The sequence below is a fragment of the Pezoporus flaviventris genome, unplaced genomic scaffold (genome assembly GCF_033815535.1).
Source record: "Pezoporus flaviventris isolate CSIRO_AGI_PZ_B2104156 unplaced genomic scaffold, CSIRO_AGI_Pfla_v1 ptg000020l, whole genome shotgun sequence".
NCBI lineage: Eukaryota > Metazoa > Chordata > Aves > Psittaciformes > Psittacidae > Pezoporus > Pezoporus flaviventris.
In genome coordinates, this window is record NW_026892568.1 from 25,152 (window position 1) to 39,806 (window position 14,655).

Here is a 14,655-nt window from a genome sequence, read left to right on the forward strand (position 1 = left end):
TGGGCTGTGTCACCCCCACTGCTGCCGGTGTCATGGCATGGCTCAGCCCAAGGCACCGTGCCAGAGCCCCCTGCCAATGCTGGGTATCCAAGTGCCATGCCAGGCAGCCACAGGGTACAACAGAGCCCCACGTGCCATCCTGGCAGCCCCTTGGTGCTGCTGGGTGCTGACCCGGGCAGCTCCTGGCCTTGCCATCACTGACTCCCATGGGATGCCCAGCACCGCTTGGGGGCAAAGCTCCCCAGCTCCGGCGTCCCTGCAGGCCCCGGTGCTGCCGGTGGCCGAGCCCGGTGTGAAGGGGTCACCGGTGCCACAGCAGCAGAGCGGGGATGTCGGGATGCGGGTGCCAGCAGGATGCGGGGGTCCCGGCACAGCTTGAAGGGTCTCACACCCCTGTGCCATGCCCCGGTGGGCTGCGGTGGGCTCGGGCCAGGATCCAGCTCCTAGGGGCTGTGCAGGTGACGGCTGCATCCCATTACTCCCATCCCAGGGTGCAGGGACCGGGTGGAGCCCCCCGGGGCACCCATTACCGGCGGTCCCTGTGCGGGGACATTGGGGGGTCCGGGGCACCCACAGCGTGTGTGGGGAGACACAAGCACGGGACAGCGCGGGTCGGGGCCGGTGACACCGGGGATGGGCGGCGGGGACCCGCTGCTTCCTCCTGCCCAAACACGGCGGCCGCTGGGGCAGGGCCGGGCCGGCGGTGCCCGTATTAGGAGCGATGGGGCCGGTGGGTGCGGGAGGAGGAGGAGGAGGAGGAGGAGGAGGAAGGCGCCGCGCCCCGCCCGTCGCCGCGGTGATGCGGTCACGCACACACACACACACCCGGTCCCGTCCCCTCCCGTCGTCACGGTGACGGCCGGGACGGGTGTTGGCGCAGGGAGGGGTGACGGGAGGGGTACCCGATACCCCGCACCCCTGAGCGCCCCCAGAGCCCCGGCATCCCCCATCCCTTTGGACCGGTGTTGGATGGAGCCGGGGTGGGGGCACCCTCGTGATGCTCGCACAGGGGGGGGCTGTCGTGAGCATGTGGGGTCTCAAAGCCACCCCCCCCCCCCCAAAGCAGGGAGTGATGCAGAGGGGGGTCCGGGCGTCCCCAGCTCAAGGGGATGCAGGCACCGGCTCTGGTTGTGGGGCAGAGCCCAAACGAGCCCCTCCAAAGGGAACCTGGCCCCCATGGCGGGGGACTGGGGGGGGGGGGGCAACATGTACAAATGCAGCTCCTGGAGGCTCAGTGCTGATGGGCACCCACCGAGACCCAGCGCTGCCAGACCCCACCAGCTGCCCACAGGTGCCCACAGCCCCACAGCCCCTCCGCAGGACCCTGACCCACTTATCTCCCCCCATCCCGAAAGCTGACCCGTATCCGTTTCACTGGGGGTCAGTTACATCGCGCCGGGCTCGGGTATCGCCACGGCCGGGGGGGGGCTGAGGGAGGCTCGGCCATGAAATAGTGATGAGGTACCCAACCCCCGGGGCTGCTGCGGAACAATAACCGGTGCTGCGCTGACACCGGAGCCATCGCTGCGGCACAACAGCATCACCGCGGCCAGGGGTGGGATGGGGGTCTGAGCGCTTCGGGGTGGCCAAAGGCTGTCCTTAGGTGCCTGCGGTGGAGCGTGGTCAAAGCTGGAGGCCGGGCTGAGGGGAAGGCGCAGTGGGGACCGTCCCCTCCTGGCCCCTCAGGCAGCACCCGCACCACCGCCATGAGCTGCACCCAGGCTCAGCCCTGTGGCGCTGGAGATGGAGGGTCCCCACCATCACCGCTGTGGGCTCCTGGAAGGGGGAGAAGCAGCCATGACCCCGATCCGGAGCCCCAGGAGGGATTTGGTGCTAACAGGACAGATGGAGGCCGAGGGCCCCAAAGCAGGATAAAAGGTTTAAACTAATCAAAATGCCTGGCTAATTGGTAAAGGCGCTTATGGGCAGGGCGGGAGGCGGCGCGGCTGGAGGTGACCGCTGCTCAATCAGAGGGGCCGGTAACCTTAACCCGCCGGGAACGGATACGCCGGATCGAGTTCCCACACCAGTTTTCCACCTGCGGCTCCGTGGCAGGAGAGCCGAGGCCGCGGGGACGGACGGTGGCCGGGGGCTGCCGCGGTGGCCGGTTCCGGCAGCCCCGGCGCTCGCCGCAATCTGGCCGGGTTTTATAACCCCATAGCGGCCGATCAACCGGCACCGGGGCACCGCAGCCGTCCCCAGGGCTCGGCAGGGCCGGGGGAACGCCCCCGCCGAAGATGCCAACGAATGGGATCCACCAGGTCCTGAAGATCCAGTTCGGGTTGATCAACTGCGAGAGCCGGTACCTGACGGCGGAGAGCTTCGGCTACAAGGTGAACGCCTCGGCGCCCAGCCTGAAGCGCAAACAGATCTGGACGCTGGAGCAGGATGAGGCCGACAGCTCCGTCGTCTTCCTCAAGAGCCACTTGGGCCGGTACCTGGGCGCTGACAAGGACGGGAAGGTGCGGTGCGAGGCCGAGCAGCCGGGCCGGGACGAGCGCTTCAGCATCATCACGCAGTCGGACGGGCGCTGGGCGCTGCAGTCGGCGCCGCACCGGCGCTTCTTCGGCGGCTGCCAGGACCGCCTGTCCTGCTTCGCGCCCAGCGTGACGGAGGGCGAGCTCTGGACCGTGCACTTGGCCATGCACCCCCAGGCCAACCTGCTCAGCGTCAGCCGCCGCCGCTACGCCCACCTCAGCGCCCACGAGGACGAGATCGCCACCGACAGCAACCTGCCCTGGGGGGTGGACGCGCTCATCACCCTCTGCTTCCAGGACAAGAAGTACAGCCTGCGCACGGCCGACGAGCGCTACCTGCGCTGCGACGGGACCCTGGTGCCCGAGCCCGGCGCCCGCACCGGGTACACCCTCGAGTTCAAGGCGGGCAAGCTGGCCTTCAAGGACTGCGACGGCAAATACCTGGCACCCACCGGGCCCACCGGGACCCTCAAGTCCGGCCGCAGCTCCAAGCCGGGCAAAGACGAACTCTTCGACCTGGAGGAGAGCCACCCGCAGGTGGTCTTCACCGCGGCCAACGGCAGATACGTCTCCATCCGGCAGGGTAAGCGCCGCCGGCCCCATGGGAACCCCAGGGAGCGGCTCCCACCCCCTGGGAACCCCGCTATGGGAGGAGAGCCTGCAATGTCCACCCCATAGCTGCTCCCCAGGGATATGGGGCACCCCACTGCTGCTGCTGCTCTGGGGAGGCTGCAGCTGAGGGCTGTAGGCGGGGGCCTGTGGCCAGAGCAGAATGGGGCTGTGCTGGGCTCCATAGGTGTGTGTGTGTGCAGCCAGCGCTCCATGGGTGTGTATAGGTTTGCATAGCGGGGTGTGTTTGTGTGCAGAGCTCCATGTGTGGGTTTAGGGCTGTGTGTGGGTGCACCGGGCTCACAGGGAGGGTGCACACGTGTGTGTACAGAGCGAGCAGGGCTGCACGCGATGCATGCATTTGCATGCACAGCCCATACGTGTTTATGCATGGCCATTGCGGGGTGTGCACAGCTCTGTGCCGCCCATGTGTGCGTGTGCAGGGCTCATCCCGGGCTGGTGCATGTGTGTTTGCGTGTGCACACGCATGCAGGGCTCTGCTCAGTGCCATGGAGGTGTGTGCATGTGTTTGCACACACAGAGACACGCGTGTCCTGGCGTGGGGCTGTTTGGCACCAGGGGCAGGCAGCAGGAGGGGTTGGTTGTGCAGAACCATGCCCATGGGCAGACCCCTCCATGGGGTGCCTGGCACGGGCCATGGCTGCGCCGAGGCCTCCGGAGCCCATGAAGGTCCCCATGGCTGTGCCATGCCCCCGGCTGCCCCGGCACCGCGCTGCCCCTTTGCCAAGCAGCTTAGGGCCGGGTGGCAGTGTCGGGCAGGCTATAAATAGGGAATTGTGCGGCGCGCCGCGGCGCTGGCCAGATGGACCCGCAGCAATCAGCTTACCCAGCCCAATTAGCACGGTTGTTCATAGAGGGATTTACCAGCGAGGGGGGAACGTGGCCGCAGCGTGGCCGGTGCCAACGTCCGTCCCCTCCTGCCCGCAGGCATCAACGTGTCGGCAAACCAGGACGAGGAGCTGAACCACGAGACCTTCCAGCTCCAGATCGACCGCGACACCAACAAGTGCAGCCTGCACACCAACACCGGCAGCTACTGGACCCTCGTGGCCCATGGGGGCATCCAGGCTGTGGCTACCGAAGTGTGAGTGGTGCCAGGGGCTGGGGCTGGGGTGGGCACAGGGGCTCCCGGCTCACGCTCCCCCCTTCACCAGCGCTGCCAACACCATGTTCGACATCGAGTGGCGCGGGCGGCGCGTGGCCCTGCGCGCCAGCAACGGCCGCTACGTCTGCACCAAGAGGAACGGGCAGCTCGCGGCTGTCAGTGATGCCGTGGGTAAGTGCTGGGGTGGGGTTGGGGTTCGGGGGGGGGTGTCCAACACCCCAGGGTGCTCAAGGCCGGGCTCCCGCGCAGGGGAGGATGAGGAGTTCACGCTGAAGCTGATCAACCGCCCCATGCTGGTGCTGCGGGGCGAGCACGGCTTCGTCTGCTACCACCGCGGCTCCAACCTGCTCGACTCCAACCGCTCCGTCTACGACGTCTTCCACATCAGCTTCAGCGACGGCGCCTACCAGATCCGAGGTGGGTGATGGGGACGATGCTATTGGGGTCGGGGTGGGGGTACCACAGGCCCTGCCAGACCCCACCAACAGCCCCAGGGGGCTCCCGCAGGCCAGGGGGGCAAGTTCTGGTACGTGGCGAGCAGCGGGGCCGTGTGCAGCGATGGGGACCTCTCCGAGGATTTCTTCTTCGAGTTCCGGGAGCGGGGCCGCGTCGCCATCAAAGCCAAGAACGGGCGGTACCTGCGCGGGGACCCGGCCGGCTCCCTGCGCGCCGACAGCGACTCCGTGCTGCGCGCCACGCTCTGGGAGTACTGACCCGCGGGGGCTGCCACCGGCACTGGCCCCATCCGTGGCAGCTCTGTGCCCGGTCCCCCTTGGCTCCTGGCATTAAACTCAGTTTGGATCACACCAGGGCAGCGCCTCGTCCTCCCACCTGCAGCACCCAGGATCCCGTCCCCATCCCTGTCCCCAGCCTGGGGCCTTAAACCCCAAGACTGAGTCCCGACACCCCAGGGAAAGGGCCGATCCTATTGCCACATCCCACCCCTGCCACTGCTCTAGGACATGGGGACACTCGGGCTGCTGCAGGCAGAGCTGCCAGGCTTGGGGGGGGCACAGGGCTGGGGGTCCCATGAGGCAGCTGGGGCTGGGGGCTCAGCCACACAAACCCACTGCCACACTGGGAACCGGAGGGGAGGGACTGGGAACCAGAGCATGGAGGCACTGGGATGCCCATGGCCCCTCTGCCAGGCCGGGGCGGCAGGAGGGGACGGCAGTGGCAGCACCGCAGGGAGCTGGCAGGGCCCCGCTTGAGATGGAAAGGAAAGAGACGGGCACTGGTGAGCGGCACGATCGATTTCATGGCAGACGACAGAGTTACAGACACTGGAGCGGGGCGGGGAAGGACCAGGCCAAACCCCGCAGCCCCGCCACGGAAACACGGGATCCCTTATAGAAACAACGGGGGAGCGGAACCCCCCTCCCCTGCCCAGCAGAAAACGGGGCTCCCCCGGGGCGGGCGCCCGCTGGGCACCCTGGCACAGCACCCTGTTTGTCCTGATCCTGAAAGGCAAGGCGGGCCGGGGGCACAGCCCGCGGCGCAGCGCGGCACGGCCGGGAGAGCACTACAACTACCACGGCTAGAACGATCCACGAGACACCACGGCCCCGGAGCTGCCCGCGGGGCGGCAGGGCCGGGCTGGGGCCAGCCCAGGAGCCCCCTGGCGCTGCCACCGGAGCCCCGCGACCCTCCGGTGCTGCCAACACGACCACAAAACACACACACACACACACACACACACGTGTCCCCACAACCGGGTCACCGCCGCGGCCGCCCAGGGCCTCACCGCCTGCCCGGGCTCGCTCCTCCTCCGGTGGGGGTCCCTCCTCGCCGCTGTCCCATGGGCACCCGCCCCGGCCGGCGGGGCTTGGGCTCACCCCGCTGCTCAGAGCAGAACAAGGCTGGGGTTCCGCAGCTGCTGGTAGATCTGGAGGAGCTTCTCTGCCATGGCGGCTCCCTCCTCGCCGTGGGGTGACTGCTCCCGCAGGGTCTGCACCTCCTTCAGCAGCGTCTGTGCAAAGATGGAGCTTGAGACGGGCGCTGCTTCGGGGGTCCCCGTGGCGTGCACCCCGCGGGGGAGGGCGCTGCGCCACAGCGGGGGCCCGGTGCTCCGGCTCACCTCGTGGTTGGCCTGGATCTGGCGCAGGTACTGCATGCGGAGGTCAGGGGCCCCCGAGCCCTGCGCTGCCTGCTCCAGCACCAGCGCCTGTGGGAACGGGGAGCTCTGAGCACCCGGCACCGGGAACCCCGGCTCCGGGCCCGAGGCAAGGCTCCACTTGGCAGCCGTGCTCGCCCCAAGGCCTGGCACCGCGTTGTGCCGGCGCTGAGGCACCTCCGGGACGGCTGCCAGCCCCGCTGCTCGGCTCGGCTGCCAAGCTGACCGGGGTTGTTCCCAGGGCTGGCGGACGGCATTCCCGGTGTTCCAGGCCTCGGGAAGGGAATGGGGTGCACCACGGTCCCACTCCCCAGCCCTGCCAAAAGCCAGCCCCGGCTGCCACATGGTGGTGCCAGAGAAACCTCCCGGAGCACGCGGCTGCAGGCTTCGGCCTCAGGGCTTTGGTGGCCTCGGGGTCCCCCCTGTCCCCCCAGGGCCACGTCTGCAGGGACCGAGCGTACCTGGATGCGCCGGATCACGGCGTGGTGCATCCTGCACATGTCAGCCAAGGACGGGCTCTCCACCAGGATCTCCACGGCCTGGATGGGCCCCGCGGGGCTGAGGTCGTTCATGGACACCTGGGACAGCGAGAACATCCTCAACACCACCACTGAAACAGCGGATGGAGTGAGGGCACCCAGGACCCCTCCCCATGGCACAGGGGTCCCCAAGAGGCTCTTCTCCCCCATCCCTACCCCCTGCAACCCATTTCCTCTCCAGCCTGGAACAGGGAAATGCACCAGAGATGCTGCCAGCCCAGCTGGGCGCATCAGAGCCCTTGTCCAGCCCCTCTGAGGAGTGTTTGCCCCCAGCCCAGCCCTGGTGGCCATGAGGCTCCAGATGAGCCCTCGCCTGCTCCTTCAGCCAAGGCAGAGCCGGTACCGCAGCCAGCAGAGCAATGGGTCTCACCGGTGCTGCCGGTGGTCAACGGATGCTCGTTCCTGACAAGATGCTGGCTGCCACCCTGGTGGATTTAATCCATCAAGCTCAGCCCAGGCAGAATTAACACTGCCACTGATCACAGTGGTGGTACTGAAGCTCTCAGCCGTGAACCAGCCCAAGCCAGGTCATGGCCCGTGCCAGGCCCCTCGTCATGGGGTCCACCAGGAAAGCCGGGCGGTTTGTGCTTTCCCTCTGTGCTTGGAGGGGGGGATTTTCACATCTCAGAGGGGCTGGGCAAGGGGGGGGCAGGAGCAGGGGCCACACTGCTCCAGTGGAACGCCCATAGCCAAGAGCACCCACAGGGATCCTATGGGCTGGCAAAGGGACGTTGGGAGGGGAGGTGGCACGTGCCAGCAGCCCACTGCCCTGCCTAGGAGGGAAATGAGAATACTGGGGGGGGCACAAACCCACCTAGAGAGGAAGGGAAGCTGCCACAGCCTTTGGGAAGTCTAGGACTGGGAGAAGAGGACCCCTTGAGCCCCACACACCAGCCCCAGCCCCAGCGCACAGCAGGCAGCAGACCCCCAGACGACAGCGTGGGGTCAGGGTGTCAAGGCCAACATCACCCGGCTCCTGGCACGAGCGAGGGGGCTGTGGGACGGAGCTGCTGGGATGGGGAGCTCCTCTGAGGGCTGACCCATTGCTTGCCTCTCGCACGAGCAGCTGCACCTCTCCTCCGGCCGGAGCCGCGCCGCGCACCGAGGTCACGGTCCCGCTGCTCAGCGCCTCGGCCCCGGCGTTCTCTGCCAGCAGCCAGCGCAGCGTGGCACAGCTCAGGGGCACCTCTGCGGACACAGGGCACAAAGAGGAGCTCGTTACAGGGCTGACCAGTGCCCCAGGAGACCCCCTCTGCTGTGGCTGCCCCATCCCTGGCAGTGCTCAAGGCCAGGTTGGACACAGGGGCTTGGAGCAAGCTGCTCTATGGAAGGGGTCCCTGCCCGTGGCAGGGGTTGGAGCTGGAGGAGCTTTAAGGTCCCTTCCATCCCAAAACATTCTCTCATTCTCTGATTTCTCCCTTTTCCTCTGAGTAAAAGGGTAAGAAAAGCATTCACCCAGTTGATAAATGGGGGTCGGCTCAGAGGTGCTTTCAAGGCAGCCGGGATGGAGGCGCCTCTGCCCCAGGACATGGGGATGCTCGTCCCCAGGAACCCACCTGAGTCAGAGGCTTTCAGTGCGGTTTTCAGCAGCTCCGAGGACACCCTGATGGACGCTGCCGACGGCGGCAGGTTCCCCTCTCCCGGGGCGGGCGGCTGCTCCTCATCCTTCCCCCCCTTGGGCTCAGTCTGCTCCCGGGACACTTTGAAGAAGGTCTCCACGGGGTCTGGGGGTGCAGGGGCCAGTGGGGAGGGGTCCGTCCCGGGGGGGCTGCTCTTAAAACGCAGGCACTGGAGCATGTCAATGGTGCATTCGCTGAGGGGCAGGCAGATCCCCTCTCTGTCCGGGGAGAGCAGGGGCGAGTCGTCGGGCAGGAAATCATCCAGGGCCTCGGAGGAGTCGGAGCCGCTGCCCAAAATATCCCGTAAACTGTAGTAGAGGGCACAGGAGATGGTCAGAGGCAGGTCCAGCTTGGCGTCGGCAGCAGAGCCGAGGGGCAGCGTCAGCTCCCTCTTGTTGCCAGGGAGGAGCTGGTCGATGGGGAAGGTGAAGGTGGTGGCCGTGTCGGCAGATTCCTCCTCTAAGGCACAGGGGCTGGCCAGGAGCTGAACGCAGAGGGTCCAGCCCTCCTCCAGGCTGTACTCGCTGCAGTTCTCCAGCAGGCAGGAGATGGTGACGGTGTCTCGGAGCAGGAGGCAGCTCCAGTTGGCAGTGACAGTGCAAGCAATGGGCTTCTGGCCTTCTTGGCTGGAGAGCAAAGCCGCGCTCACGTTCATCACCTGGTTCAGGCTGGCCAGGGCTCGGTTCTTTTGGTCCACTGCTTTCTTCAGGAAGGAAACTCTGCAAGGACAAAGAGTCAGAGCTGAAACAGGAGCAGGGATGACAACAAGGACGCCGGGTCGGCGACAGGAGCACGGCAGGGGCTGGTGACAAAGGGCTGCCGCGCAGACGAGCTGAGCAGCCCCAGCGCCCTGATCCACCGAGGAACTCCCCATCTCCTTCCCCATAGATCCAGGGTGCTCTGCCCGTGAACCCCCAGGCGCGGAGCTGACCGAGGAGCAGCTCCATCCAGCCAGGCCCCGGGAATGCCGCTGCCAAGGGGGAGCTCGGAGCCTCCCTCCCGCTGCAGATGGCCGCGGGGGCCCGCGCCTGCCCTGCCTGTCCCCGCCGGCTTGGCAAGCGCCGGGGTGTCTGGCAGCGCCTGGCACGCTGCCTCTGCCACCTTCTGCTGCTGAGGCTGTAAATACCAGCCTGCCCGCAGCGCCCGGGGAAGGGGGGGCCCTGAGACACTGCTTTTATCCTGTGCTGCGCTCCCAAAGGGAACCTTGGAGCAGGCACGGACAGAGCTCATGGCTGAGGCACAAAAGCTCGGTGCCCGTAAACCCCGCCTCTCGCAGAGCCCTTTACCTCTCCGAGGTGTTGCCGATCCCAGACAGCAGCTCCTTAATCCTCCGGCCAATCTCAGCGGGTGTCAGCTCCACGTCAGGTTCCTCGGGGCTGCATAAGCCACAGGACATGAGGCGGCCTTTGGCAGACAGGGCCAAGAGCTCGGATTCACCTACGGGCAGAGATGGGGCAGGTCAGGCAACCAGGGAGGGCTGTGAGGGGTCGGGAAGGCAGCCGGGGCTTCCCTGGTGGCTGGAGGGGATGCAGGGGAATGGAGGAGCACAGGATGGCACTGCCTGCCCCAAGGTACCACCTCCATCTGCAGCGGGGTACAACAGAGACAGGACACGGACCACAGCAGCACCTCTGCCCACCTCACACACAGACCCATGAAGGGAAATGCCCCCCCTCATCCCTGTCCTGTCCCCAACAGCCCCGCCGCCCCAGCCATGCTTCCCGGAGCTGCCCGCCCCCAAGCCAAGGCCAGCAGGAGCTGGGGGGGCCGCAGCACGCTGGGAGCCAGCGCTGCCATGCAGGGTCCCCAGCAGCGAGCCACATGCAGCTCTGCAGGCAGCGAGTGGGGCCGGGCGCAGGCAGGGCTGCCTGCCTTGCTCTCACCTGGGTGTCTCAGGAGCCTCTCCTCACTCCCTTGCCTGTTCTGACCCTGCTCGTGCTACCCCGTGCAGGGGGCTCAGCGTGGTTACAAGATGCTTTCCCCCTCTCTAGGCACTCTGCTCCCAAAGCAGGGGCTGAGGGCAAGACTGCGCCTTGCTGCACGCCCAGGCTGGGTCAGGCACCGCACGCTGCCCTCGCCGGGGCTGGAGGGACGATCAGCACCCACAGCTATGGGGCTGGGGAGCACAGTGCAGGCTCTGAGCCCCGGGTGCAGGCAGCAGCACGGCCGAACCCCCCTTTCCAGAGCGAGCCTTATCCCAGCTCGCTGCAGGGAGCACGAGGGGACAGGCAGGGCCGGTGCCAGCACCGCGACGCCGAGCAGAGAGGGAAGAGCCGGAGCTGGCAGCAGGCCCCGCGCTGGTCCCGAGTCGCTAAGCTCAACACAGAAAGGACTTACAAAAACGAGGGGAGTCAACAAGAACGGGTGGAGGACGGAGCCCAATGAGGACCATGAGAGGAGGGGTGGAGAGGCACGGCCCGGCACAGGCGGCTCTCCTGCCCCGCTCCACCCCACGCCCCAGCGCACGCCCCGCTGCCAGCAGTACCTTCTGACGCCCGAGAAGACAAGGAAAGAGCCACAACGCTACAGATACTTAAACTGGCCGGAGAGAGGACGGGGGGCAGGACGCCGGTGCTGCTCTCCGCGTCCTCGGGGTCGGAGGAGTCGCCCACCCAGTCCAGGTCGACGGCGGAGATGTCCGAGTGGGTGCTGTAGTACATGCGGCTGCCGCTGCCGCAGGCGGCGCACAGGATGGGCCCGCGCAGGCAGTACTCCCTGAGCTCCGGCACCGTGGCCTCCTCCCTCTGATCCGCCTTCACAGCCACCATCTTCCCGTAGTGCCCCACGGCCACCACGCAGTCACAGCCAGCGTCTCCGAAGAGCTGCTCGTCCTCGGCGTCTTCGGCCGCCCTCCGCTCCGTCCTCAAGGCCCCGATGAAGACGATGGGCTCTTCCAAGTGATGGAGGATCTTCACCGGAGGGTCTTGGGTGGAAACGTCGTGGCAGCCGTCAGCGGGAGGCGAGGAGCTCAGGGCTTTCAGCGGCACGGAGCAGAGCTGTCCATCCGGGAAGCCGCACAGGATCATTGGAGACTCCAGCATGGCCACGTCGATCCCGAAGAGCAGGCTGAAGAGGGGCTCCTCCAGCACGAAGCCCCCCGAGCACCACAGCCCCTCCCCGGAGCCCAGGGTGCCTGGGGAGGACGCGCAGCACAGGACGGGCAGGAAGTGGGAGGGGGGCCCATCGCCCTCGTCGCCGGGTGGGGGGCCGGGGCAGAAGGCCACCTCGCTGACCTGCCGGTACGGGGGGTTGTCCTGCTCGGGGCCCTGCAGCTCGTGCAGCTTCATCCACCACTTGCCGTGAGCCTGGGACAAGGTGACGACGAAGTTGTTGAGCAGAGTGAACATGCACAGGCTGGAGTCTGGGAAGATGCAGGCGTCCGAATCCACAGGGAGAACGCCGGAAGGGCAATTGCTTTCTTGGCTGTCACCATCCGTCTGCTCCATTAACCTTCAAGCAAACAGAGAAGAGCTGGCAGCCAAGCCGTGGGGCGAAGCCAGCGCTTCCCTTGGCCGCCTCTCGCCCTGGCCCTCACAAACAGGCTCCCCGCAGCACAGCTTTTAGCATCTGCCACAAGAGCAGTGATCAGTGAGAGCCAGAGCTCCAAAACCACCCAGTGCCCGCGGGGGCATGGGCAGGGAGAGGGCAATTGCCCCATCCCAGCCATGAGAGGTGGCCCCAGGGCTGACAGCACCGCGGCTGAGAGCCACTCACCTGCCCTGCTGCTCCAGGGACACGCAGTAAATGCCGCTGTGGGCACAGAGGATGTAGAGCTGCCGGGGCTGGGGCAGCAGCTCCATGTGCCAGACCTGCTCGGGGCATCGGTACACAGCCTGGGTGGGAAAGCAGAGAGAAATGTCACCTTCCTGCAGCACCCATGGGGACGGGGCTGCTCCCTACCGCTGTGAGCACTGAGGCAGCCACGAGGCTGGCAGAGCCCTGGCAAAGAAACCCCCAACACAAAGCCAAATCACAGGCATTCTGTCCCGAAAACAAGTGATTTCCAGGGATAAATCTACCCCTGGGCAGCTCCGTGGCTCACGGACACAGCCGAGTGCTCCTGGGTGAGGGGCAGGGGGTCAGGGGGAGGGCTGTGGGCAAGGAGGGAGCTGTGAGGGGAAGGAAAGCAAGGCTCAGAAAGCCGGTCCAGGATCCACTTTCCCAGCAGGAGCACAGCGTGGGAGGCAAACCCTGATCTTACAGCACTGGCTTGCTTAGGAACGAGAATAGGAACAAAAAAAGGCAGCCGGGTACGACGAGCGCTGTTAGTCACAGCAGAGACAATAGCGAAAGCCTCTGGAGGGAGAAATGACAGACACGTCACTCGCCTCGCCGAGGAAGAAAGCCCTTCCCGCTGCAATGCACTGCTCGCCTTGCAGGCTGAGGAGGGGGGCAGAGACAGCAGCAACCCCCCCATTGCCCCAGAGCCAGGGGACGGGGTCCGGCTGCTGGAGAAGTCACCCCTGGACGGGGGCACCCTGATGGAGGGACCCCAGGAAGGGCTCTGCTGTGGGGATAGGGATGATGCCGGCGTCCTTCACCCTGCCCCGGGGGACACCGGCCCCGCAGGCCCCTCCAGCACGGGGGGGACACACCGCAGTGTGACCCCCCCCACCCCAGCGCTCACCTTCAGCACCTTCCCCTCCTGGTCGTAGACGTAGACGAACTCGCTGCCGTTGGAGAGGTAGATCTCGCTGTCGTGGCACAGCACGCGGGGCTTGCCGGCCGCCAGCCCCCCCGGCGGGCAGCAGAACCCGGCCAGGTAATCCACCCGCGGGCCCACGTGCGCCATGCTGCCGCCAGCCGCTCGCTGCCAGCCTAAGAGAGGGAAGGGGTCAGCCATGGGGCGGGGGGGGACGGACCCCGGATCCAAGGGGGTACCGGGGATGGGGCCCGGCACCACGGGGCGCGCGCTGAGCACGGGTACCCCATGGCCACTGACAGCACCGGGAGGGTCGGGACTCGGCCCCATAGAGCCCCATAGCCCTGCCTGAGCCCCACAGACCCGCCTGAACCCCATAGCCCCGCCTGAGCCCCACAGCCCCCCCTCACAGATCTACCTGAGCCCCACAGCCCCCCACACCACAGGCCCAGCCCCCCCCCCCCCCAGCATCAACACCACTCCCGCCCCATTTCCCATCCCAGACCCCCTCCCCAGCCCCACACCTCCGCACCCCCCTCCCTCATCCTCCTCATCCTCATCCTCCCCCCTCCCCATCGCCTCCCGGTGGGGCTGCGGGTACCGGGCGGGGGGCGCGGGCGGCTCCGCTTTACGGCTGCGCGGCTGCCGCCGCAATGGGCGGAGAGTTTACGACAAGCCGTAAAGCCGCGAGGGGCGGGCCCGGTACCGGGGGTGTGTAAGGAGAGGGGGGCACAGAGAGAGGCGAGGCAGGGCTGGCGGCAGCGGCTTTATTGAGGGGACCCCCCCCCCATGGCCCCGGGATGGACCCGCCCGGTGCCCGCTGCTATGGCGGGGCACGGGCAGGCCCACGGCGGCGCGGGGGGGCGGCTCCGGTGCCGCGGGCCCGGCTGAGCTGCTCCACGACGGCTTCGAGCTCGGCGAAGCGCGCCGAGAGCCGGCCCAGCTGCTCCTTCAGCTCCGTGAAGTCCCGGTACAGCCCGTCCAGCGCCCCCGACAGCGACCGGATCCTGCGCGGGCACAGCGGTGAGGACCCGGCCGGTCCCGTCCGCTGCCCCCCCGGCGCCGGTCCCCGCTCACCTCCCGTAGTCGGGCAGCACCGTGTGGTGGTCGAAGAGCAGCAGGTTCCGCAGCTGGGAGGTGATGGCGAACTTCCAGTTATCCAGCACCACCGTCAGGTTCGCGCAGCCCCTGCCCGGGATCCGCTCGGCTGCGGGGACCGGGGGACACGGGCTGGCTGCGGCAGGAGCCCCCGGCCCCATGGAGCCCCGCGCCCCCCCGCGCAGGGCGGGAGTCCCGGCCGTTACCGTCAGCTCCAGCGTCCTCCAGCCCGGCCGAGCCCAGAGCCGCGAGCAGCAGGAGCGGGATGAGCCCCGCCATGGCGCTGCCGGCGAACGGGAGGGACCCCGGGGCTGGGGCACGGGAGCCCCGCTCCTACCTCGGCGCTCGGCTCCCGCGGCTCTGGCTCCGTGCGGCTCCCGCCGGCCCTTTTGAAGGCGCGGGGCTGGCGCGGGGCCCGGCTCCGGTGCTGAT

General features: G+C 67.5%; 2 protein-coding genes across 4 annotated transcripts; one reads left to right on the forward strand and one right to left on the reverse strand.

Moving 5' to 3' along the window:
- The first annotated feature begins 1,627 nt into the window (after window positions 1-1,627).
- FSCN2 (fascin actin-bundling protein 2, retinal) lies at window positions 1,628-4,925 on the forward strand. Of its 2 annotated transcripts, XM_061455212.1 has the most exons (5): window positions 1,628-3,060; window positions 4,035-4,191; window positions 4,262-4,383; window positions 4,462-4,629; window positions 4,720-4,925. In XM_061455212.1, exons 1-5 carry the CDS (start codon window positions 2,238-2,240, stop codon window positions 4,923-4,925), a joined length of 1,476 nt encoding a protein of 491 aa, XP_061311196.1. In that variant the 5' UTR covers window positions 1,628-2,237. The 2 variants fall into 2 exon arrangements, with proteins under 2 accessions (XP_061311196.1, XP_061311195.1); XM_061455211.1 differs by having other exon boundaries at window positions 4,262-4,629.
- A 525-nt stretch (window positions 4,926-5,450) lies between these two features.
- FAAP100 (FA core complex associated protein 100) lies at window positions 5,451-13,835 on the reverse strand. 2 transcript variants are annotated; one of them, XM_061455209.1, is made up of 10 exons: window positions 13,727-13,835; window positions 13,111-13,301; window positions 12,198-12,316; window positions 10,969-11,933; window positions 9,770-9,920; window positions 8,421-9,202; window positions 7,916-8,052; window positions 6,787-6,903; window positions 6,290-6,376; window positions 5,451-6,181 (listed from the first exon to the last, which is right to left on the reverse strand). In XM_061455209.1, the coding sequence occupies exons 2-10, from the start codon at window positions 13,273-13,275 to the stop codon at window positions 6,056-6,058; spliced, it is 2,649 nt and encodes an 882-aa protein (XP_061311193.1). In that variant the 5' UTR covers window positions 13,276-13,301; window positions 13,727-13,835; the 3' UTR covers window positions 5,451-6,055. The 2 variants fall into 2 exon arrangements, 1 of the variants encoding a protein (XP_061311193.1); XR_009743690.1 differs by lacking the exon at window positions 5,451-6,181 and having other exon boundaries at window positions 6,345-6,376; window positions 7,905-8,052.
- Between the last annotated feature and the right edge of the window lie 820 nt (window positions 13,836-14,655).

What these genes read in the sequence shown, in the direction of transcription:
- FAAP100 (XM_061455209.1), bottom strand. Translation starts at nt 13,275, where the DNA reads ATGGCGCACGTGGGCCCGCGGGTGGATTACCTGGCCGGGTTCTGCTGC. An exon ending in AGGAGGGGAAGGTGCTGAAG is followed by an intron (nt 12,317 to 13,110) that starts GTGAGCGCTGGG and finishes TTTCCCACCCAG; the next exon opens with GCTGTGTACCGATGCCCCGA. An exon ending in AGATCCAGGCCAACCACGAG is followed by an intron (nt 6,182 to 6,289) that starts GTGAGCCGGAGC and finishes ATCTTTGCACAG; the next exon opens with ACGCTGCTGAAGGAGGTGCA.
- FSCN2 (XM_061455211.1), top strand. Translation starts at nt 2,238, where the DNA reads ATGCCAACGAATGGGATCCACCAGGTCCTGAAGATCCAGTTCGGGTTG. An exon ending in ATACGTCTCCATCCGGCAGG is followed by an intron (nt 3,061 to 4,034) that starts GTAAGCGCCGCC and finishes TCCTGCCCGCAG; the next exon opens with GCATCAACGTGTCGGCAAAC. An exon ending in CGGCGCCTACCAGATCCGAG is followed by an intron (nt 4,630 to 4,719) that starts GTGGGTGATGGG and finishes GGGCTCCCGCAG; the next exon opens with GCCAGGGGGGCAAGTTCTGG.